The sequence below is a fragment of the Podarcis cretensis genome (genome assembly GCF_951804945.1).
Source record: "Podarcis cretensis genome assembly, chromosome: 12".
NCBI classification, from domain to species: domain Eukaryota; kingdom Metazoa; phylum Chordata; class Lepidosauria; order Squamata; family Lacertidae; genus Podarcis; species Podarcis cretensis.
Window position 1 is genome coordinate 55,319,308 of NC_137181.1, and position 25,421 is coordinate 55,344,728.

Sequence of the window (25,421 nt, forward strand, 5' to 3'; positions counted from 1 at the left end):
ACTGTTGTTAGGATCCCTCCATTGCCCACAGGGGTGGAATTGGGTAATATGGCGCCAAGTGAGGACAAAATCCCCCCCCCAAAAAAAAATCTTATTTTCACAATAATTCCTGTTTTATTTCTATTTTGTGCCCACTCAGCTCACCCCCCTGTGTGGTGGAACTGCCCTAAATCCAGAACCGCTGCTCACTTCCCTCCTTTTTTTACTGGGAAATGGGACCATCAGAAAAGGGAGAGATAGGCAAAGACGGGGTGTGAGCACCCATCTGAGGAAAGGCCTGCTTTTAAATTGAGTTGCTCTGTTTGAGGGGGGGGTCAAGTGTTTTCAGATACTCTTTGTGCTCTGATTACTCAGCCCACCTTTGTTTTAAAGTGCTTTAATTTCCACTCACTCAGGAATCATCCTCCGTTTCAGTTAATGTGCTTTACACCTGTTCATATAATGCTTCTCCCCCACTTCGAACGTCATTACTCATGCACCAGATAGGGAGGGAGAAGACCAGGTATCTCCTGGGTGTACTGATCCATGATGCTTCTCTGCATTGGTCAGCGATGATGTGCTGATCACCTGCTCCTTCTTCTGCCATCGTAACCTCCCACCCGCTTTTCTTCTGCTCAGGGAACTTTGGAAAATCCTCTTGTCAATTTCACTTCTGCAGTTAAGGGCCTTCTTTGTGAGGAGTCTTCTCATTTTCACTTCCTGCTTCACCATGTTACTTTTATTTATTTTATTATTAAAAAATCACAGCTGTACGCACCAGCAACGATAGCACACGTGCCATTTTGAAAGAAAAATGGTGACCCAGGGAGAACAAAACAGGGAAACCAATTACATTGGTGCCCCGCAAGACAAACGCCTCGCAAGACGGAAAACCCGCTAGACGAAAGGGTTTTCTGTTTTGGAGGTGCTTCGCAAAACGAATTTCCCTATGGGCTTGCTTGGCAAGACGAAATGTCTTGCGAGTTCCTGCAGGTTTTTTCCCCTTTATTCCCCCTTTTCCTAAGCCGCTAAGCCACTTATCAGCTGATCCGCTAAAAGCCGCTAAACCGCTAATAGCGCTAATCCGCTAAGCTGTCAATGGGCTTGCTTCGCAAGACGAAAAAACCGCTATACGAAGAGCCTCACAGAATGGATTAATTTCGTCTTGCGAGGCACCACTGTAAGCCAATGCCTCAAGAGAATATTGGTGGGGGGGTGTTCAGGCTCAAGACATTTTGCTGCCTGAGGCAAAGAATCTGATGGACATCTCCCACCCACTGGCTGTTGATTTTTACTTCAGCATCCTCCGCTGAAGGCAGCAGGCTACCTACATGGCGGATTCCCAATTCAGCAGCAGCAACTTAAAGGTAAAGGACCCCTGACAGTTAAGTCCAGTCACGAACGACTCTGGGGTTGTGGCGCTCATCTTGCTTTATTGGCCAAGGGAGCCGGCGTTTGTCCACAGGCAGTTGTCCATGTCATGTGGCCAGCATGACTAAGCCACTTCTGGCGAACCAGAACAGCGCACAGAAACACTGTTTACCTTCCCGCTGGAGCGGTAACTATTTATCTACTTGCACTTTGACATGCTTTCGAACTGCTAGGTTGGCGGGAGCTGGGACCGAACAAAGGGAGCTCACCCTGTCACGGGGATTGGAACTGCCGCCCTCCCGATCGGCAATCCCTAAGTTCAATGGTTTACACTACAGTGCCACCCGCATCCCTAACTTGCTCTCTGCCTAATAATAGGTCCAGCCCTGTAGGAATATTCTAAGCCTGCACTGCACTGGGTGCCCCCTGCCTTATGTGCTCTGGTCTCCAAAAACGGCTCTGTCTGCCCACTGTCTTATTTTCTGGTCTTCCTGCCGCCCATTTTCTCTATTGCTACTGGAACCCGGTGGACCAAGAAAAGGAAGCTACACAGCAGTTATCGCAGCAGGGCCTGAGGAAATGTGCACTGACTGAGCCACTTCAGAAGCAGAAGGGAAGCAGCGCCGAGGGCCTTCTAGCGGTTCCCTCACTGTGAGAAGCAAAGCTACAAAGAACCAGGCAGAGGGCCTTCTCGGTAGTGGCACCCGCACTGTGGAACGACCTCCCATCAGATGTCAAAGTGATAAACAACTACCTGACATTTAGAAGACATCTGAAGGGAACCCTGTTTAGGGAAGTTTTTAATGTGTGACATTTTAATGTATTTTAAATCTTTGTTGGAAGCTGCCCAGAGTGGCTGGGGAAACCGAGCCAGATGGGCGGAGTACAAATAAATTATTATTATTATTATTATTACTACTACTACTACTACTACTACTACTATTATTATTATGGCAGAGGTTGCCCTGCTTTCATTGTGAAAACATTCACAGACCCACCTACCACTTACAGATTCAAATAATACTACATGTACCATCAATTGTCATTCAGTAACTTGAGATTTGTTGGCATCACCTTGCCAACAAAGGTCTGTATAGTGAGAGCTGGACCATAAAGAAGGCTGATCGCCAAAGAATTGATGCTTTTGAATTATGGTGCTGGAGGAGACTCTTGAGAGTCCCATGGACTACAAGAAGATCAGACCCATATATTCTGAAGGAAATCAGCCCTGAGTGCTCACTGGAAGGACAGATCCTGAAGCTGAGACTCCAATACTTTGGCCACCTCATGAGAAGAAAAGACTCCCCGGAAAAGACCCTGATGTTGGGAAAGATGGAGGGCACAAGGAGAAGGGGACGACAGAGGACGAGATGGTTGGACAGTGTTCTCGAAGCTACCAGCATGAGTTTGACCAAACTGCGGGAGGCAGTGGAAGACAGAAGTGCCTGGTGTGCTCTGGTCCAGGGGGTCACGAAGAGTCGGACACGACTAAACAACTAAACAACAATAACTTGAGATCTTCCTGTTTAGGGCCCCTGCCCAAATGTGTTTTGTTTTGTTTTTGAACTTCTACTCAATTCAGGGTTCCCCCGGGCTTGCTAATATTCCCATCTTCTGTGTGGATGGTTCTACTCCAGGCCCAACAGAAAACTGACTTCACTACTATTCGTATATATAAGACAGAAGGCAAAAGGAGCCTCTTTGAAATAGCTAGAAATAGTTCCAGGATCCTTTCATGACCAGCAAGTGCCCATGGAAGCACATGTTTCATTCCACTCACTTGATCTCCAAGGAGGAACCCTGCCATGTAATATAAAACAGAAGGACCTATTTTTATCTGACACATGCAGATAAAAGGATGCTAGGCAACGGAGTTTGACAGATATTGCAAACAGTATCAAGGTGAATCAGTTACTCATTCTTCTGAAGCCATTGCGTGTTTTGAACAGCACTCCGCCCGGTGCTCCTATGGCAGAGGAAAGTAGTGCAACTCTGGTCTTTTGCTCTAGAGCATTATCACTTCTGCAAGATGACAGGAGATGTGGCAGAAAAGGCCCTTTTGCCACCCCAGGTCCCTTATCCGGAGGACGGACTCATTGTGCGACATGAACTGAAGCTTCATAAAGACTGATAATAGCGCTGTTCTCTGAAACCCCAAAGGTCTTTTCCTAGCTTGCATTAAGCACGAGGCGTCTTGGTTCGAATAAAGACAAAATGTCAGGACAATCCAGGAGGAACCGATGAAAAAGGCTGAACAACTCCCTGCCCCTTAAAATATTCAGTTCCTCAAGTGCCCGTCTGTTATCGTAAACAACACGTTAAAATGTGTTCTGGGAAGCCTATCCACAAAACGGTATGACAGACTCAAGTGAGTGAATTGAATACAGAATGACATTTGGAATGTTGTCAAAGCAAGCTATTGAGATTAATCTGCAGCTTCCCAAACTCCACAGATTCCTCCAAACAACGGTTTCAGCGCCAAAGTTTGTTGCTACTGCTGTTGGGTGAAAGGGGTGTTATTAGACACATTTACAAGCAATGTCATCACCATTATGGTGTTAGTACATGCATTTGCATGTAAGACCTTGCAAGGTTTCGTCACGGCTTCACACATGCATCTGGCCCCAGAGTTTAGCCGAGCAAGGCATGGAGTCAGAGGCTGCAATGTCGCCGGCTAAGAAACCAGACCAAGTGTCTGACTTTGAGTCCAACATCCAATAAATATTTATTGCTCACAGGCCATTACCAATGTAGTAGAGTGCCTATTTGGGATGTGGGTGGGCGCTGTGGGTTAAACCACAGAGCCTAGGACCTGCCGATCAGAAGGTCGGCGGTTCGAATCCCCGCGGCGGGGTGAGCTCCCGTTGCTCGGTCCATGCTCCTGCCAACCTAGCAGTTCGAAAGCACATCAAAGTGCAAGTAGATAAATAGGTACCGCTCTGGCGGAAAGGTAAATGGCGTTTCCGTGAGCTGCTCTGGTTCGCCAGAAGCGGCTTAGTCATGCTGGCCACATGACCTGGAAGCTGCACACCGGCTCCCTCGGCCAATAAAGCGAGATGAGTGCCGCAATCACAGAGTCGGTCACGACTGGACCTAATGGTCGGGGTCCCTTTACCTTTACCTAGAGTGCCTATTGGCACAAATATGGGTAAATACGATCTCCACTTAGACAGCCAGTGTGGTGTAGTGGTTAGAGTATCAGACTAGGGCCTGGGAGAGAAAAGAGTTCAAGTCCGCACTCAGCCACATAGCTTGCTGGGTGACCTTGGGCCAGTTGCTACCTCACAGGGTTCTTGTGGGGACTGAACATGGAGAACAATGTATATCACCTTGAGCTCCATGAAGAAAAGGGAATGATGCAATCAATCATTGAATTAATCAATGCAATAAAATGCAATAAAAATTAAAATAAACCTCAAAACATCCTGAAGTTCATTTTAAGATTTAACTTGCTCAAATTAATGAGTCTCCTTTACAGACCACACTAACAATTCGTTCAAGATTCTCACTTGGATTTTCTTCGGAGCAACTGTAGGCAGCACAGATTGATAAGATATACAGTGTACTCATATTCACCGAATGACAAGTAAATTGCTACATTTTATACTGGCCACCCACTACATTGCTAGTGAACCAGACTGAGTTTGTGACTTTGAGTCTGATGTGGGGCACTAAATTGAAGGTTGCCAAGCAGGAGCCCCCTGGACCAGATACCACAGGCACCAGATAGCATAGATACCAGAACCTTCACAGACACTTCCCTGTGGGCCTGAGGATCTAAATGCCTTCCAGCCCACCATGCTGGCCCAACACTGCATGGAACACACCAGGCAGAAGGCCAGGGACTGCAGGATAATATAAAACCCTATTTCTATGCATAATGCAGACGAACATGAAGCTTTCATTGAGATGTTGGGACAAATGACCTTGAAGCCAGTTTCTATTTGGCTTCTTTGAATACTGGAAAGTATGCTGTATTAATTTTTTCATTTGCCCCTCCCACCCCAAAAAAGCTCCCCAAAGCCCAGAATATATTTGTGGCCTTTGAACTGGTCATATAGATATCGGAACATGATCCAAAGCTCTTTCTAATTAAAGCATTCGAAACCACCTTTACATATTTTGCAAGGTTGATAACCGACAAATTTATTTCACAGTCAACATTTTCTGAGTATATTTACACTCTGCAAATATATTAATTCTTGGCTTCATAACTCAAACTCCCTGGCTCCCTGAACTGCTATTTAAATTGAACACGGGTGAACAGCAGACGGCTTTAAATGCTCCCAGATTGCAGCCATCTTCGTGTTAGCTAACAAGGATCTAAGGGTAAAGATTCTTTAGAGCAATCTGTGAAAACAAATTCACAAGGGCAGATCGTACAAAGGCTTAGCTTTGTGTGTGTGCGTGTGGGGCTCTTCAAAACACAACATTCTCCTAAAGCAAAGGTTAATTCTAGGGCAGCAGTAGGAAAGCTGTGGTGATTGCTGAATGTCCGTTTCCGTCAGCACTGATTGGCAGTCCAGAAAATAAGGAGGTCCGTGGGTTCCCCACTCCTATTCTAGAGCAACATCATACCGATTTTAATTGTTATGTCATCTTCAAATAATGTGGATCTTGTACAACACTCTTTATTAAAATTGACACAATCCAGAATCTTCTAAACAGCAGGACAACTAACACATTTTCCAGACTGGTGAAATAGGGGCGCAATGCGCACAGACTCACTCCATTTCTATGGCTTTAGTTTCAATATTATGCTTACTGCAATTGTTAATGTATTTCCTCACAAAGTATAGGTTGCAGTTGTGCTCAATAGGATCCTCATTAACTTACACTTAAGATAAAAAAAATTGAATAATTTAAAATAAAACCAAGCAATGTAAACCATCATTTAAAAATGTAAAACGAATGAAGCCACAGGGAACACAACACCACCATAGCAGCTCAAATTTATGTCTCTTACAATCAGGTGAAAATCCTTTGCAGTCCTCTTAAAAGACAGCCAAGAGCAGGACTGTCTGGCATCCTAGAAGAGATCATTCCCTAGGGAGGGTCCCCACTCTAAGAAGACCCTACCCTTTGTAACCATATACAGAGCAGGATCTCAGTGCATGATCTGAACACACAGCATACCCTCCAACTGCCCCGAAAACACAAAGATGGTCTTGAAAGCCCTTAAGCCATCATGGCTTTCCACTTCTTAACAGAGAGTCCCAAATTTCCAAGGGGTCTTCCCTTCAGCACAGCGTTTCAATGTGCTACTGGAAGTTCGATTCCATGCATTCCTTTAACACATTTCTTAGATCTATGCCTCCCGCTTGCTTCCTCCTCCACTCAATATGGCGTCACTTCCTGTTTTTATGAGAACAAGATCTGGGACACCTAAATGCCCCTAAGAAGGGTTATCACCATTTATCTGATCCTCATTCGCTTGGTCCCCCATAAAGTGGGTGAATGGAAGAGCAAAGGGGGTGGGGCCTGTCTACGAGGCCACTGCCATGGCTGCCGAGGGGATTGGGGGCACTGAAGAAGAAGAGTTTGGATTTGATATCCGGCTTTATCACTACCTGAAGGAGTCTCAAAGCGACTAACATTCTCCTTTCCCTTCCTCCCCCACAACAAACACTCTGTGAGGTTAGTGGGGCTGAGAGACTTCAGAGAAGTGTGACTGGTCCAAGGTCACCCAGCAGCTGCATGTGGAGGAGCAGGGAAGCGAACCCAGTTCACCAGATTACGAGCCTACTGCTCTTAACCACACTGGCTCCCACACTGAAGGGTCCCCTTTATGGTTGCTTGGCTCTGGCTGATAAATACTGACCTAGTGTAGAGAAAAAATGCCCACATATCTGTTTAGGGTCTGAAGCACACAGACATCTGTGTGTGCTTGCTCAAACTATGGCTAATTTCTGTTCACACTTGCATAGGACACAGCTCGACTTATGAGTTGTTATATGCTGTCAGTCCTATACCACTAGACTCTGAGGGTTGCTATCATCATTCCAAAGACTGCAGTTTCTTGCAGAAGAATTGTTTTAAAATAGATACAGGTTTTCCTGTTCATAATTAATACATTCATTTATTTACAACATTTTAATCCAACCATATCTTAATTCAAATCAAAGTGATCATTCAGTACGGTGGCAAGTCTTTTCACATGGCATTCTGCTCTTCAGTCGTCTTACTAGATAAAAGTGTGTGTTTTTGGAAAAAAACACACACCCAGAATTGCTTCATTTGAGCTGAGCAGCGTTATAATTACTTGGGGGAGTTTAAAGAATTAGATAATCAAGATAACTCTGCAAGGTCAATAAATAAGAAGTGAAAAGGAAATTAAGCCAAAGTTAAGGAACAATAAACTGAGGCTATTTTTAAATGGGGCATAATATTGGATGCTAATATATTTCTGATATGATATAGACTCCCCCCCCACTCTTCCCCAAATACTACTGACAGTCGTGACATATGCCTAACACCGCATGTTTTGCAATAAGCTGACAAACAAAGTAGCACCTAAGCCTTTTGCAAATTTATATTCTGAGATCAATTTCACAAGACTATGCATGCAAACGACTTTAAGGTACTTGGTCATAGCTGTCAACGTTTCCCTTTTTTAAAGGGAAATTCCCTTATTCCAAATAGGATTCCTCGCAAGAAAAGGGAAAAGTTGACAGCTATGTACTTGGTGCTCCTAAGGAGCACCAGTGATTTCCATGCACTCATAAACCATTAAACCAGCTTTTTGCCAGGTCAGCCTTGATGTTAGTTTAGTAAGAGCACTCTGTAGAATGAACATATTTTCATAAATGTTCAGATACCCATGAATGGAACAGAATTATGCCAGACAGGTTGATACCAGACAGTTCTAGATAATTCCATCCCCCTTCTCTCCAGTAAACACCCAATTCTGTAAAGTAAACCTCAAAGTACTAATTATCTAAATAGCTGGCTAGCCTTCTCTTAACCAAAGCAACCTGGATGTGAAAAATGAGCAATCCTAATTAAACACACTGTGTTTCTTGACGTTGCAGTGATTGCTTGGCATCATAGCTTGCTGATCAAGTGCCCTTCTGAACTTGAGGCTAATGAAGTGGGGTTTTGCCTAGAGAGCTGTGAAATGTCCATGTTTATGATGAAAACATTATCAGCCTGCAGTTGTTTTCAAAGGCATTAAGTTGACACAGCAGGAGCACATGATATTGCTCATTAAAGTGCTAATTGCAGGACAGAATAGGACCTCACCACGCACTCACTCACTCACTCCAAAGCCTTCTTCAAACCTTCTTTGTTTGCATAGGCCTAAACCAGAGGTGGTCAATTGCTAGCATATGGGCAGAATCCAATCCCAATGCAATTCTATTTGACCCCAAACAGTCCAGACAAATTTCAAACAAAATGTGTAGAAAGTTTGCTCCACATTTTACCCATAAGAAGGAGATGGAAACATTTCACGCATTTAACATTACATTTCACCAAATGTTTTTTATACAACATCCCAAATCTTTGCAAAATTGTGAATCTTTTACTGCAATATGACTTCATTAAAGAAGAAGAAGAAAAGGAGGAGGAGGAGAGGGGGGAGATTTCCTTTCCAGGGTGGGCAAAACCAGTTTTAAAATACAATACTTACAACAGTTACAATCAAGATAATGGGGCAGTTCCTAAAATATAGACACTTACAACCTGAAAGGGGGTCAACATTATGTTGCATAAAGGTATATAATCAGTGCACTGTAGTGAGAAATGGAGGCCCAGTTTATTACAGAAGGACTAGTTCTTCTGCTCTACAGTTCAGCAAACAGATTCCCAAGCTAGCATAAAAGACTCATAAAAGAGTAGCCTACAAGCCACGTAGAATAACATACCCATGGCTTCTTCACACTTCTACTTGTCCCGTTCCTAGAAAACATGGGTCGGAGTGGTTTTCTGCCACTCAGTGACCCACACTTTCTAGGCATAGCTCTGAATGGTTTCCCCCTTGTCCCACACCTTTCCCAGGTAAAAGCCACTCTCTAGCTCTAAACCAAAGAAAATGTCAATCCAGAGAAAACCTGAACTACTGTTTTGCTCAGAATGAATGCTAAAGAGAGGTTTTCCCTGGGGAAAAGCAGCGAAACAAAAGGAAGTGTGGATAAGTTCTAAGTAGAGTCTTAGAGGTTTTGTCTCTTCCATGTGCCGAATACCTTCAAATCCCGGATATGCTAATGAGAACTGGCAGTTGTCAGCAACTAACAGGAATGATCTGAACCTCGGAGGAAGCTTCAGATAACATCTCCATTGGTAAGGAAAGTTGCCATTAGCATACCCAACTTTCAATCAACATTTTCAAAGGTTAGGCAGCCACATGAAATTTCAGTGACCCTGTGAAAAACATGATAGTTTGGATCCACCTTTTCCCATTATTATTATTATTGGGGGTGGGGGGGGGGAAGAAGAGAGAGAGAGAGAGAGCGCAAAAAAGTGAGCCATTAGCACTAAATTTACTGTTGTCTGTTCAAATTCATAATATTTAAAAGCAAAGCATAAGGAAGCGTCGGAAAGAACAAAGTCAAGATCAAAATCAACCTGGCCTCTCTTTAGGATTCCCCTGGCAAAGTTACAAGAAGACAACTAACAGCCTCCTCTTTACGTGTTTACTCAGAATGTTTCCTTAAGTCCTATCCCATTGGGGTTAAGAGGATTTACTCCCAAGAAAATGTGCACAGGCTGACAACTGTAATCTTATTTGCACTTATTGGAGCAAGTCCTGTTGGACTTGGTGGGCTGACTTCTGAGTGGTAATAAAGTTATGAGTTGTGGGTGCCAGGGTTTGGGGGTGCCAGATTCCCCTAAACTCCTGATAGATGTGGCAATCTGTTAAATGCATGAAGCTAGACAAAGGAACAGTAGACAATGGCTGATTTCTGCTGGCATGGGAGAAGAAAGAACCTCTTGGAGAGTAATGGTGTGAGCCCCTCCATCATAGCTTCAGGTTGTATATATGTGTCAATAAACCATATATCGCAAAGACACCACAGTCTGTGTTGTGCCTCATTTCCAAAGGAAACACAAACTCTGAGAAAGTGCCTGTACCCTTGGAATCCTGCACTGCTCAGAGATTGGGGTGGCGTGTAGCACCACATAATATTAGGCTGCATTATTACGGCATGGCATGATTTCAAGTATTTCCTTATATAAAGCAGAATCACCTGATAATTACAAGGTCACAGCTGATGTCTGTTTTAAAGCACAATAAAAGATAAAGCAGGCAGATTTCTCCAAAGAAAGTGGGTATTGGTTTATTAAGATCCCAACATACATGTCAAATGCTACATTTCTTATTTAACCAGAGGTCCTGTTGAATCCCTAAGGGGGTTTGTTTAATCAATACAGATCTACTCCCAACCAGCCAATACCAGCTTGGATCATGCAGAAGTTGGGAGCACAAGACCTTGCAGGACCTCTAAAGCTTTTGTAACAACCAACCCATGGGTGAGTTGCAGTAAGAGATCAGGGGCACGAAAGCTCTAGTGGGCTGGATTCTATCCATGGGTTTACTTTGCCTGTTTTTGGTACAGTGGGTTCACAGCATGAACAAGACCAATGCTAAAACAACAACAAATAATTTCTGCTGACTCCCCCCGCCGCCAAATGCCTTCGAGTTCTTCTGCGATCAATACCTACCTCTGTGACGTTTTCTTATATTTTCTCCTGCAGAAAAAGAACATAAATAAACATGAGGAATAAGTAGGGTCAACCTAGGATGTGGATGGAGATGTGAATGGATCGGTGTTTTCAATAATGGGAGGAGGTGAAGCTTTAGCATAAGATCTGAAGGACAAGTTTGTTGGTGAGGAACCTCCAGAGCAGGAAACTCCTCGGAGTCAAAAGAAATGTGCCATTTCTCTGCCATGCATATCCACCGTTCCAGTCATCATAACCAGGCAATAAAAATCCCTGGTATTATAAATCTTCCATTTGCATGTTACAGCTGAAAACAACACAGACACACAAGAGCAGTTGCCTCCCAGTCTGGTCTATACAGCAGCAATCACCTCTCATTTCTCGTTGGCATTTATTTGTTTGTGTTTTCAGCATAACTCCCACAAAAGTCTGATCATCAATCACCAAGGCTGTCTAGAACTTAGCAAGTGAAGTGGACAGAAGCAGCCTCTGAGCAGCAGCCCCCAAGAACAGTACAAAAGTCAACTGAAGAGCAATGGATTAATATACCGCTTTAAACTGATGCATATAAACAGTGTATCTGCACACAAAATAGGTAATAAGTTAAAATGCAAATCATGTCACAATTACAGCAACATATATGGACTTCAAGAAGAATGTATGAAGGGAGGGGGAGTACTGGTGGGCCTTAAATGAGGTAAGTCTCAGGTAAAAAAGAATGTTCTTAGCACGGACCAGAATATAATCAGATTTGGTGCCTGCCTTATGTACACGGAAATGGGGAATACACAGCTAAAGGGATTTCCATACTGAACAGATCACCTATATATGATTCTGCCACAAAGAGAAAGACAGACATGTTACAGGAAGACAATTTATACTCTCTTGTGTAATTTTTAGGGGACGCGGGTGGCACTGTGGGTTAAACCACAGAGCCTAGGGCTTGCTGATCAGAAGGTCGGTGGTTCGAATCCCTGCAACGGGGTAAGCTCCCGTTGCTCTGTCCCAGCTCCTGCCAACTTAGCAGTTCGAAAGCACCAAGTGCAAATAAATAAATAGGTACCGCTCTGGCGGAAAGGTAAACAGTGTTTCCATGCGCTGCTCTGGTTTGCTAGAAGTGGCTTAGTCATGCTGGCCACATGACCTGGAAAAACTGCGGACAAACATTGGCTCCCTCAGCCAGTAAATTGAGATGAGTGCCACAACCCCAGAGTCCTCTGCGACTGGACCTAACGGTCGGGGTCCCTTTACCTTTACCTGTGTAATTTTTAGGGCTGATTGCACCTCTCACCACTCAATGATTATTAGGTGATCTGTGGAGGGTCTGTACCTCTGTAGAAGAGCACATGTTTTTAACAGTCCCAAGTTTGATTCCCAGCATTTACACCTGTCAGAGCTGCCTCTAGGTCCCAGTTCACAGAGGACCAACGCTAGGCTGTAGTAATGTACAAAAGTCTTTATTGAAGTTCAGTTTCCATTTCAAAGCCACAGCGTGCAGCCCTACGTCTTAAACCCTAGATCGGCGAAGTCCCGTCTGAGTCTCCTCCCCTATGACACCAGTTTAAGATCCTAGCCCTGCTCCACCTTTTACGCTGCTCTCTCCTCCTCTGGGTCCTCCTGCCCGCTGGGGCATTGCCCTTTCTGGACTCTTCCGACACTGAGTCGCTTAGCTCCTCCCCCTCCCTCCGGCGGGCTTTAGGACCCGGTTCCCAATCCTCATTCTCTGCTGTCCCGTGCTCCTGTACATTTGAACTTGCCTCTCGCGCCAGCCCAGTGACCTTTCTCCTAACCGTTACAGTACTTCGGTCACTGCTTCCCTCTTCCGGGACACTGGCCGGATCTGACCTCTCCTCCGTTGTCCGACTTTCTGATGGAGGCGTGGTCAGCCCTGCCTTATCTTCTCTCCCTGGTGGGGAATGCACTGGCCCCGATCCTTGGGACTCTTCCCCCCCCCACTCTGCTCTGGTGGGGAAGCTGGTCCTGATTTCCAGCTACTGCTCTGGGAGTCCCTGCTGCCCCCTTGCTCCTGGGGCATTCCCCTTGGGAACCCCCTACCTCTGGCCACTGGCGCCCCCTTCTGTGAATCTTCCGATTCACTGGAGAGGCTCATGGAATCCCTCAGTTCACTGTCCTCTTCTCCTACGCTCCCCTCGGATTCTTCCCCTTCGCTCTCCATCTCCTCTCTTCCCTGTGCCTCTGCTCCTGAGCCCCTGACAACACCTAATGAGCCTTTGGTGACAGGACTTCAAAGACCCATGCCTGGAACCCAGGAACAGCCCTGCCAGTCAGAGCAGATCACACCGGGTAATTAGACCAACCACCCTTCCCATATGTTTTGGAATACAAATCCCATCAGCCGCAGCCATGGTGGCTGTAGTCCAAAATATAGGAAGGGCACCAGATTGAGGAGGGTTCAGACAGCCCCTTGGTCTGACCCAGCAAAGTATTTGATCTGCTAAGACATATGCACACATTGTCACTTGATGTTACAGACATCAAGTGATTTGCATACACATGATGCTAGTGACTTTTCCCAACTCCTCTCCCCAATTTTGCCCTCTTGCCACTGCCCTCAATTGACAGGGGTTTCGCCCATTTTATCCTCTCAATGGCCTCCCATTCAAAGTGATTCCCAATACTTCCCCTGAAAAAATGTAAGCTGTTGACGCTCAAAAAGTCCCCGATATAATGGTAAGAACTTGTTGCTTGAACTTCATTTTCCCTCCTCAGTACAGAAGCCCAGAGTCTGACCACTGGGAGTGAGTTTTCAACATGCCCTCTTTGTTCATGCCTTCTCTTAGAGATTTGACAGCAGATCTTCGAAACAGCCAGCCATGGGATGTCGTAATAGTCAGCGATACACATAGATTGAAAGCAGGAATGTGCAAATTCCTGGAAGTCAGGAATATAAGGTAAGGGTAAAGGGACCCCTGACCATTAGGTCCAGTTGTGACTGACTCTGGGGTTGCAGCGCTCATCTCGCTTTATTGGCCGAGGGAGCCGGAGTACAGCTTCCGGGTCATGTGGCCAGCATGACTAAGCCGCTTCTGGCGAACCAGAGCAGCACACGGAAACGCCGTTTACCTTCCCGCTGGAGCGGTACCTATTTATCTACTTGCACTTTGAAGTGCTTTTGAACTGCTAGGTTTGTAGGAGCAGGGACCAAGCAATGGGAGCTCATCCCATCGCGGGGATTCAAACTGCCAACCTTCTGATCGGCAAGTCCTAGGCTCTGTGGTTTAACCCACAGCGCCACCTGCGTCATGAATATACAGAGGCATAACAACCAGCCTTCTTGCTAACAATGGGAAGCTGCAATATGTGGGTGCAGGAGGTTCAAAGAAGTTAGAAGAAAGGAAAAAATAGATCGTTTCACTTTAAGAAGGTACGATTGCTGCAATTTTGTCTAAAATGCATTAAAGTTCTCAGGATTGAAATTAGCCAGTATCTTGGATTTGCCCATTACTGTGATCAAATGGCAATATCTTCAAGACCATTCACACATGCCTCTCTGGGATGCAACTACCTACAGCCTATTTATCCAATACAGGGATAACTTTGCAATTAATTATGACAGCAGAACAATGTGAGGGAAAGCTGTCAAATGCAGAGGTTTGCATTGGTTCATGTGACTGCAACTCACAACTTCAACAGACCATACAAAGCGGCCCTCGGAAGTGAAGGGATCTGAAAAAAAGTGGAAGGGGGGAGGAGGAGTCAATTCCCGAGAAGAATAGTCCCCCTTCTACTTTACCACATGATTTTATATTAGTCAAACGAGTTGCTTCTTCACTCCTACTCAGGTTTTAAAAATAATCTGAATTGCTTTAAGTTAAGCTCAACTCCAGATAACTCTTTAGTAATTGACACTGCACGTCTCTCTATTTATTGTATCTGATGTTTCTTAAGTAAATTGAGCAAATTTGCAAGTGAGAATATCTTTTTTGTTTCCCAGCCAAGTGAGCGCCACTTTGAACCTGTCATGTTAAAAGTTAATTTGTACATTTATCACCAGTTTTTAAAGTATGGTGACTCATGGCATTATACATGTTATAGAATCCAAATGTTACTCATGTCAAAGTTTGAGCCTTTGGAGTTGTGGGCCTTCTCTAGGGATGGGTGACTTTCTCAGTTTTTGTTTCTCTTCATTTTTCCCCAATTTTAAATTAATTTCTATGTCATTAAAAGTCTTCAGCAAATTTATCCCAATATGCACATGTTTGTATGTGCTTTAACCTAATAAACACATCTTTGCAAAGCAAGTTCCCCTTTATAATGCATTTTTATATCATACCTTTCAGTAATATAGCCATTTAATGCACACTTTACACTAGTAATATGCATTTTTGTACACATTACTTGGTGGGAGAACTGCGTTGCAAAATACAGACATGTGCGAATTTAGGAGGATGGCTGAGTTTTAGTTCATCTGTTGTTTTAGAAAGTGTGAATTAGCTAGGTTCACCTTTTGTGCCAACAATCACATTTACACACACACACACCCGCCCCCATCCCTAGCCTTGGCAAAATTGCTGCTGATAGCACATGAGATGATAAAGTCCATTCACAACACTCTTCTTTTAGCTGTTAATTCTCAAGGAACATGTGGAGCTCAAAAGAGATCAATAGAACGAGAGCATTTAAAACTGGATTAATTCTCTAGGATGTGATAATTCTTTTTTATGAGATTTATAATTCATCGTTTCGGAATATCTGTCAACATTTACATATCAACCACTTAACGCATGCCCAACCATGTCTGTCTCCATACTGTATTCTCCTTGCATCTTGAACGCAACAATCTAAACATCAGAACATCTTGCAGAACACTATAGGTAAGTAGAGTTAACACACACAGCAAGTGAGGTTTTAAACTTGTTTGGGGACTGTGCCACTTCAGATAGCGTGTGGAAGATTGTGTGGCTGAATGCTTTTGCATGAAAAGAAAAATATATTGCTGCAGATTTATACTTTAAAAAATATTTTTAACCTATCACATAGGATTAGAATAACACGGAGGTGGCACCATATGTGTGGTCTTAAACTCCTTGAAGGGAAGGTGTGATTTAAACATAATAATATAATGTAATGCAAAGCTATATAAATGTACAGAGCTACATGCATACACTGGTCATCGGCCCAGTATACCTGAAGGAGCATCTCCACTGAAGTCTAGGGCCAAGTGCCATCTGGCAGTTCCCTCATTGCGAGAAGCGAAGTTACAGGGAACCAGGCAGAGGGCCTTCTTGGTAGTGGCTCCTGCCCTGTGGAATGCCCTCCCACCAGATGTCAAAGGAACTATTTGACATTTAGAAGACATCTGAAGGCAGCCCTGTCTAGGGAAGTTCTTAATTTTAAAAAAATTACTGATGTTTTAATGTATTTTTAATCTCCTGTTGGAAGCCACCCAGACTGGCCGGGGAAACCCAGCCAGATGGGTGGGTTATAAGTAAATTATTATTATTATTATTATTATTATTATTATTATTATTATTATTATTATATTTATTTATACCCCACCCATCAGCCACTCTGTGCGGCTTCCAACAGAACATTAAAATACAATAACCTATTAAACATTAAAAGCTTCCATAAACAGATGTCTTCAGATGTCTTCTAAAAGTTTGGTAGTTGTTTTTCTCTTTGACATCTGGTGGGAGGGTGTTCCACAGGGCAGGTGCCACTACCGAGAAGGCCCTCTGCCTGGTTCCCTGTAACTTGGCTTCCCGCAGCAAGGGAACCGCCAGAAGGCTCTCGGAGCTGGACCTCAGTGTCCAGACAGAATGATGGGGATGGAGACGCTGCTTCGGGTATACTGAATAATAATAATAATTTTCTAGTTATTATTTCCATGTTTGACCAGCAGCAGGGTGTTGGTGGTGTCATAGACTCTTGCTAAGAGGGAGAGGGGAGATGCTCAAGGAGCTCAGTGCAGTGCAAGCACGGCAGCAGAAGTGACCCAACGCTCCTGCCACCATCCCCATACCACACTGACCTCCCCGCCCCTCACCCCTTGCCTCCTGGTAAGCAGCAGGGATGCTCATGAGAAGGAAGCCAGACTCTGCCTTGTCAACTGCTGCTGTGTCAAACAGTTGCTTGCCCAGAAGCTATGTCAGCTGTATATATATATGAATTTGGGGGCAGGAAGTGGTTTATCTAGGTTAGCATGGGATCGGGCTGCTTCCAGTACAGGGACCGGAGAACCTACACTGTGCCAATCAGAGTACGTTGCACAGACCTTTGGATCTGGACCAATGGCGGTGGAAGCATGAGGAACAGGAATATAATATTTGTAATGCCATTATTTTACTCCATTGATTATTAACTCTTATTTTTACAGTCACCTATGTCAAGAGCTAAACTCCCTGCAGACTAATGGGGTCATTTAAATAAATTGAAATCTTCTCTGCCAGGCAGCTCAATATGCAAAATCAATACCCCATGCATTTTCTACTAATGCTGTTGCCATTACAGTAAAATTAATGGTGCATAAACTAAACAGTATTACTGCCTTTATTAATAAACAAATTGCAACTGATTGCCAGTATATTCCAGCTTCTGTACGACTGGAAGCAGTTAGAGAACTGGAGGTGTGTTCATTTTATTTATTTATTTTACTGATATGAGGTTGTGTTTTTTAAATTTGGGCGATTTTCAGGAGCTTGCCACCTACCTAGGCCTAACAGAAAAAGAGAAATAGTTTTTTTAAACAAACAACAACAAACCACAACTGCAATTAGTGTTTATCATTTCTGTAGCACTTTTGAGTATTCAAAGTCCTTTGCTGTTGATATTTCAACTACAGTTATTCATTTAGGGGAGGAATAAGCATGAACTTCAAAGGATGGCTGCGTTTCAATTTTCATATTGTTTTTGAAAGTGTGAATTTGATAGATTTAGCTTTAAATATGCACCAAATCAAATTTCCCCTGCACCCCTACTCCTGTTTATTGATAAAGAATGCACATTTGTCTGCATTCCACACACGCTATTAATCAAATCGCTGTGGGGTTTTGATTAAAAACGGAAGAAAATCACAAAAACTAAGGGCTGAGATAATTCTCCTTCGTGTTTTCTAATCCCCACAGAATAACTCACCCTATGTAACTATTGTGCACATCTTCACCAGTTGCTGTTTGAAGAAATATTTGTTCACACTTAGATTAAAAATATGATCCGGTGTTTTCGAGTAGCTATCTGTTAGATCTGTTTTGCAGTGATGGAACATGTGGATCATCCTCTCCCTGCAAATTCTCACCCCTACTGCGCCCACTTTAATTACAGCTTCTCCTTCAACAGGCAAACTGCAAAGCTTCTTAAGGAATGAACAGAGAGGTGGAAATGACTTTCCCCCCTCTTTAAATCCCGACAAATGTGCAACACATTGCATGGCAAGACCAAAAACCCATCGCTGATACGAATCGGCATCCTTGATCTCACTACATTTTTAGCACAGAGGGTGCATACGTGTTTCCTTTACATTGTTTAGTTGCATCCTCCTGACCTGCCTAGGAAAAACGAAACCTACGAAAGCACCTTTTGTCATGGGGGAGGAAGGCAAATTCCCCCGCCTCTCATTTGGGAATAAGGACAATCAGCAGAACAAGCCGTGACAGCACATGTTGTTTTGCTCAAAGTCAAGAAAGCATCTTTTGCTTTCATCCCACTCCTGCTTCAAGAACAAGGCTATTAAATGGGTGGGGAGGAGGTTGAGGGGGATGAAAGGGTGTGGGTTTCATGGCTCAGTCAGAGCCCCTGTGCTGCATTCGTTGACACATGGAAACTTTTGCGGAGCCCCATGGACAGTTGCCCGGTTTCAATTTGTTTGTGGTGGTAGCTACAAAAACAGGAGGAGTCGCCGCCATCCGGGCTGAATATTGGGGAAAGATCCAAAGGTTTGGAATTGCATCTGGCCAGGCCGCAACTGCTTTCAAAGTCGCAGAAGCAAATCCGCATCTTGCTCTAAGCCCTGGTAAACCTATCAGACTCTTGTTTGTTATTGTTGCGCCCACCCCCACCCCCCGCCGCTGCCACCCGCCTGTCTGCTACTTGACAGCTGGCATGACGCAGAATTATAAATCTCGTGTTTGTGCCAGACCCTTTTCCCAACTCTGGAACAGAGGCTGAAACAGTGGGATTACTGTTCAGCAAGCCGAAGCAGGGGCCACACGCAGGAACAAGTGCAAAGATGCCTTTCCCATTTTTCGTGGTGCGAGGCGAGCAGGTTGGGCAGGGCCAGGAGGAGCCCAGTGCTTTGCCAAGGTTCATTATGGTCAACCATGTTTTCATTACTTTTGCTATTTTATTTATGGTAAGCCTCTATATATTCCAAGCTTCAATATAAATATTTCCTGGGTGGCACACGGATGGAAAGAGCCTGTTTTACTTATGTTAAGCTTGGAAAAGACATCATAGCTGTTGGATAGGCGGTGGGTATGATTCATGTTTGCCACAAGCAAAGAAGTTAGATGCTTTTTATTAGGCTTGCTTTTGAGGAGATGATGCCCATTATTTTCTAGTCAATAGTGAAGTGCTAAACAAGACTGTTCTGCCTCGTCTTTTCTTGCCAGCATGGATTTAAGTTGACATAAAATTACATGACTGAATAATAAACTGCATGATGGACTGAGGTGAAGTTTATCATTCCTTCACCTTCCAGGATCTTGGGCTTTTTAATTAACTTTGGCTGACATATCATTTTTTTGATTGATTCATAATGCATACTTCCGACTTCCTCCGTTACTTCTTCAACTGACGGTCTGAGCCACCAGCCACAGGATCCAGGCTCACTGAGGTTATGGGGTCTGCCTTAAAAGGGAAATGTCGGCCTGAGGATATATCCCTCATCTGTCTAAATCAGAAGGAGTTGAAATAAACTTTTCCAATTTGCACTTTTCAGAACAATATGGCGGCGAGTCTTGAAAGACCTGTTCCCTGCTTTGCAAGCCTTTTCACACTTCGCCTGGGAGGGCAAGGCCTGGACTGACTCCAACTACAAAAGCTGAGGCTGCTGAGCAGACTCTTGTTTGTGTCTTTATTTTAGATCTTATTACGATGTATGTGGAAATTATTTTATTCGGTTGTGAACCTTTTGATGCTTTATTGTTTATGAGCACTTTTGTTATGTTTGTAAATATGTGATTTTTTTCATCTGGTAAGCCTTGTATTTTCTGGGCTTGCTTAGATTGTTTACATGGTGCCCTGGAATTTAGTGTGATAAAGAACAAATTATAAATGCTCCTGATCAATAAACCACTGAATAAATTTAATTTACACCCCAATCCAAAACATGTTCACTAATTTCAGTGGAATTTGCCAATAATTAGGTAGAAATCCTTTGCATTTTTACTTTCATTGAAGTTGGTTGAATTTATTTCTATATACAGTGGTACCTCAGGTTAAGAACTTAATTCGTTCTGGGCGTCCGTTCTTAACCTGAAACTGTTCTTAACCTGAAGCACCACTTTAGCTAACGGGGCCTTCCACTGCCGCCGGAGCACGATTTCTGTTCCCATCCTGAAGCAAAGTTCTTAACCCGAGGTACTATTTCTGGGTTAGCGGAGTCTGTAACCTGAAGCGTCTGTAACCTGAAGCGTCTGTAACCTGAGGTACCACTGTAAATATGCAAAAGATCAGGCTTTAAGGCTACTATCCAATATACATTTACTTGGGAATAAGTGCAACTAAGCTCAGTGGATTTTACTTCCAACTAAATCTGCATAGGATCTGGCTATAGATTATTGCACATGTTGCTTTTTAAACTGTCTGTATGAATAAACTTTGCCAGACTGAATCTGAAGCCACAACTTGTGTGCCTGTTGTTAACCGAGGCACAGATTTTATTGCCACAACAAGATGCAAAATGGCTTTAAAGTGAATTTACAAGAGTTTCACTCCTTTTTTGCATCTCAGAGATCGACAGAAATGTGCGAGTCACATTGGCCAACACAGTCGAGTCTTCTGTCATTGAATTCATAGACAAAATATCCCTTGCTCTATTCATTCAGATCATAGATGTGATTCTTAGAACTGGTTAAAATGGCTGCAACTGAAAGCATTTGCACATTGACTCTGTTATACAGCCAAATTCTCCAGAGAGATTTAGGAAGGCGGGGAGTGGAGACAGAGAAAGAAGTAGCAGCTCTCACACCTCTGGAAAAGAATTAGCATATTTATATATTTTTTAACTTAAAAATTGAATAATTTACAGATCTCCAGACAAAGCAGGGCTTTCTGAGGACCTTTGAAAACCTCCACTCCCTGGTGCCAGCTAAAATACCTAGGGGACAAGGCCTACTGTGTTAGTCACCCTTTCAGGGGGTTCTCTTCCCCCCGCCACTGCCGCGCCCCCCCCCCCATCACATCATGACAGATCACTGAAAAAGAGGATGCAGAGACTACCAGTATTTGCAGTACCGTCTTGTTCTGAAAGAAGAAAGTGGATTGTGGAACTCACAAATGCTTGCTTATATCAGATGCTACAGGGGCACACACTCAGCAAATTACCTTCAGGCAACAAAAGCATTCCCTCTGTTTTCCTATGCTAAAAGCAATTAAGAGCCCGATTGCCATTCCTACAAAACCTGGCTGGGTCCTAAATAAGCATTTGCAGTGGAAAGCTCAAATATTTGCAGAATTTAAGGGACTTCCTTGAGTAAGTAAAGGAAAACAGAGGGAATGCTTTAAGGAGACTGAAAACTCGGCTTGGCCAATATTTCAGGAGCCACCACTGTTTGTGGCATATATTATTTGTGCTCATCCGCTGTGTGAAAAAGCAAGAGGCCACATAGCGGTTCAAGGGAGAATATGGGCTAGGAAAGAAAGGTGGTCAGATGTTTCCATCAAGAGACCCCATTTGTCATTTCCTTTTCAGCTGCATTGAGAGTATGCTAGGGATGGAGTAAGAGCCATTATGAATCGAGCAATTTAGCACTCTAATCCCACAGGCAGGCAAGAAGATTAAAACCAGTTTCTTTCCTCTTCCTATGCAATGCTGAGGGGGAGGGGGGACTAGCTATGCTTTTTAAATGCTTTATTATCTAGAATGGAGAGGATGGCAGCAGGGAAAATCATTCTTACACACATTTTAGCTCGACTAAATTGGCAAAAAAAAAAAAAAGGTGTGCGATACTTACACATGCATTTATACCTTTAATAAATTTGTTAGCTGCCTTGCAAAAGACTGTATTTTTCCAATGCAGCATGCAGGAGCTAATCAAAACAGTTTAAAGCATACGAAAATAATAAATAACACAATAATATTAGGAGAAAGCAATACAAATATGCTGTCTGTTCCAGCTAGCCAATGGGCTAAGGAGATGACCACTAAGAAACAGTAACGGTCCAAACTGACCCCTCAGACAACAAGTAGTCAGAAAAAGAAAGGTCTACCTAAAGGAGGGAATCAGTTGTTTTTCCTGAGAGAAGGGGTTCAATAAATGTGAAACCACCCCTGAGAAGGTTCTGGAAAACTTTATTCATACAGGCAGGAAACCAGGTTGAAATGCATCTAAATCAGGGGCGAGAAACCTTTCTAGGCAGGTTTTCATCTCCTTTACCTCTTGTGGACCAAATTGGACAGCTGGGACCTGTCAATCATCTCACGTCATAATGCTTGTCACATGACTTTGCTGCCTGCAAGGGTCTTCAGGAGGCCTCTCAAAGCACCATAGTTCAGCACTGAGGTCTAGCTCTGAGAGCCTTCTGGCGGTTCTCTCACTGTGAGAAGTGAGGTTACAGGGAACCAGGCAGAGGACCTTCTTGGTAGTGGCACCCGCCCTGTGGAATGCCCTCCCATCAGATGTCAAGGAAATAAGCAACTATCTGACTTTTAGAAGACATCTGAAGGCAGTCCTGTTTAGGGAAGTTGTTAATGTTTGATGTTTTTAATATTCTATTGGGAGCCGCCCAGTGTACTGGGGAGGCCCAGCTAGATGGGCGAGATATAAGTAATAAATTATGATTATTATTGTTATTGTTTTGTGCAGTGCTTTGAATGGGGCTTCTGGAGAAGATATGACAATCAGCTGATTCTCAGAGCTCCAGAAGCTCCGTGCAAAGCACTTTGAAAAGGGCTTTGCATACCCACCCGGGAAGAATGACAGATGAAGTTGATGGACTATATGGAAATGGCGGAAATGACTGGCAGAATCCGAGACCAGGGAGAAGAGTCGGTGGAAGAAGACTGGAAAAAGTTTAAAGATTATTTACGGAAACACTGTAAAATTAATGAATGTTAGAAAAATGTTGGAATGAAGTTATATGGCTTTAGTAGAAATGTTATAAGGAATTAAGTATAAACAGATTAATAGAATATTAAAGGAAAAAATAAGGTTAGAATGTGTTAAGATAATTATAGGATAGAAAACAGAGGAAGATGGAAAGGAATTGCTGAAACAATTAACAGAAGTGGAATACGAAAAGGGAGGTGTGAGGAGGTCGCGGAAATAAGTGAATGAAAGATAAGATACTGAAATTATTTGATGTGTTTTAAATTGGTTTTTTGTTGTTTTTTGTTAGTTTAAATGTGTTGGTGTTGTGTAGTGTTTTTGTGTTGTGTTGTATTGTATTGTTCTTATTTTTTGTAGTGTTTAAATTGTTAATAAATATTATTTTTTTTAAAAAAGGATAACCTACCATTTTGAGCCCACACAAAACAACCATTCTACTGCTTTTCTGCCACACATTGGCATTAGCAAAAAAAAAAAATCCCCTCTTGATTGGGTGGATGACCCAAATGACAAAACTAAGCTATGCTGGGGTGAGATTGTTAACCCGGAGGTCACTTGTGTGGGATCAGCTTGTTCTGCTTCCAGCCTTCACTCCTGCTGTTTACATAAGCATCTTGCCAAAAGTGAAATCCCGTAACAACTCACAAGCAAGAGCACCACAGAAACAGTGCTTGTAGGGATAAAATATTCAAAATCCTAACCCTTTGGCTTTGTTACAGGACAGCTACCCCCCACCAGCCTTGGTCCAGTATACCTGAAGGAGCGTCTCCATGCCCATCGTTCTGCCCGGACACTGAGGTCCAGCGCCAAGGGCCTTCTGGCGGTTCCCTCAATGCGAGAAGCGAGGTTACAGGGAACAAGGCAGAGGACCTTCCCAGTAGTGGCACCCGCCCTGTGGAACGCCCTCCCATCAGATGTCAAGGAAATAAACAACTACAGTCATACCTCACGTTACAGCTCCTTCAGGTTGCGTTTTTTCGGGTTGTGGAAATGCCGAAACCCGGAAGTACCAGAACGGGTTACTTCCGGGTTTCGGCAGTCACGCATGCACAGAAGCGCTAAGTCGCAACCTGCATGTGCGCAGACGCGGGTTGCGAACGCTGCGGGCTGCGAACGTGCACCTCGCATGGATCACGTTCGCAACCTGAGCATCCACTATATCTGACTTTTAGAAGACATCTGAAGGCAGCCCTGTTTAGGGAGCTTTTTAATGTTTGATGTTTTATCGCATTATTATTATTATTATTATTATTATTATTATTATTATTATTATTACTATTATTATTACTATTATTACTATTATTATTCTGGGAGCTGCCCAGAGTGGCTGGGGAAACCCAGCCAGGTGGGCGGGGTATAAATAATAAATTATTATTATATTAATATTACCATTCACTACCCGCAGCTCAGAGGTTTGGTGGAAAGGGAGTCATGCATAACGACAGAACAGAAATTGGTAGGAAATGCAGTTGGCAAAATGTCCTGGAAAAACAACTTTTTGAACCACCTGTTAGAGATTATTATTAGATCCCAAAGGCAGGGGAGAGGCTAGTCTGACGGTCTTATGGTTGGCTCCATAGGATGGGCCATTCAACCCTTAGCTCTGGCCTCTCTGTTCCCAGTGGCACATAAGGAAGCAGGGTATTGCCACCTTCTCCTTCCATCAGATGTATGGCTTTCTGGTGCCAGAACAAAATAATGCCTGAAGCAGCTGGAGCTGTTTTCAGACATTCAGCCAAATGCCAGAGGCCACAGACTACATGGGGACATGTGTGCTAACCCCAGACAGGTTGGCCCCACCTTCTGCATGCCCAGCCTTCATGCCAACATTAACTTTGGCGCTTCGGATGTTGCAGAACTCCTGCTCCCACCATCCCTCACTATTGGCCATGCTGGCATGGCCTGCTGGGAGTTTGAGTCCAGACCACGACTCGGCGATGGGGTGCATGGTCGCATGCAAAATGCCCCAGATCCAATCCCTGCTGGCGTCAGGTATTCCTGGTGAAGACTCCTGCCTCAAAACTTGGAAAGACACCAGTCGCGTGTATAATATTGAGCTAAACGGAGCAGTTTTTCCAGGTGGTTAGCAATTGTGACTCACACAGTTTGTTCCCTGTCTTTATTTGAATGCCCGAACGCACCTGGAATCTTTGACATTAAAGCCATCATATACCTGCA

General features: G+C 43.7%; 1 protein-coding gene and 1 long non-coding RNA gene across 5 annotated transcripts in view; one reads left to right on the plus strand and one right to left on the minus strand.

Moving 5' to 3' along the window:
- LOC307199701 overlaps positions 1 to 25,421 on the plus strand; it is a 401,509-nt gene that overhangs the window by 368,916 nt on the left and 7,172 nt on the right. The gene's annotated exons all lie outside the window — the stretch shown is intronic.
- Positions 1 to 25,421, minus strand: part of PDE1C (phosphodiesterase 1C) — a 280,403-nt gene that overhangs the window by 135,791 nt on the left and 119,191 nt on the right. The window contains exon 2 of one of the 4 annotated variants that reach the window (XM_079947552.1): positions 11,014 to 11,040. The exons of the other annotated variants lie outside the window; for them this stretch is intronic. Coding sequence (XP_079803678.1) covers positions 11,014 to 11,040 — 27 coding nt within the window. The remainder of the gene's footprint in view (positions 1 to 11,013; positions 11,041 to 25,421) is intronic. 4 annotated transcript variants of the gene reach the window in all.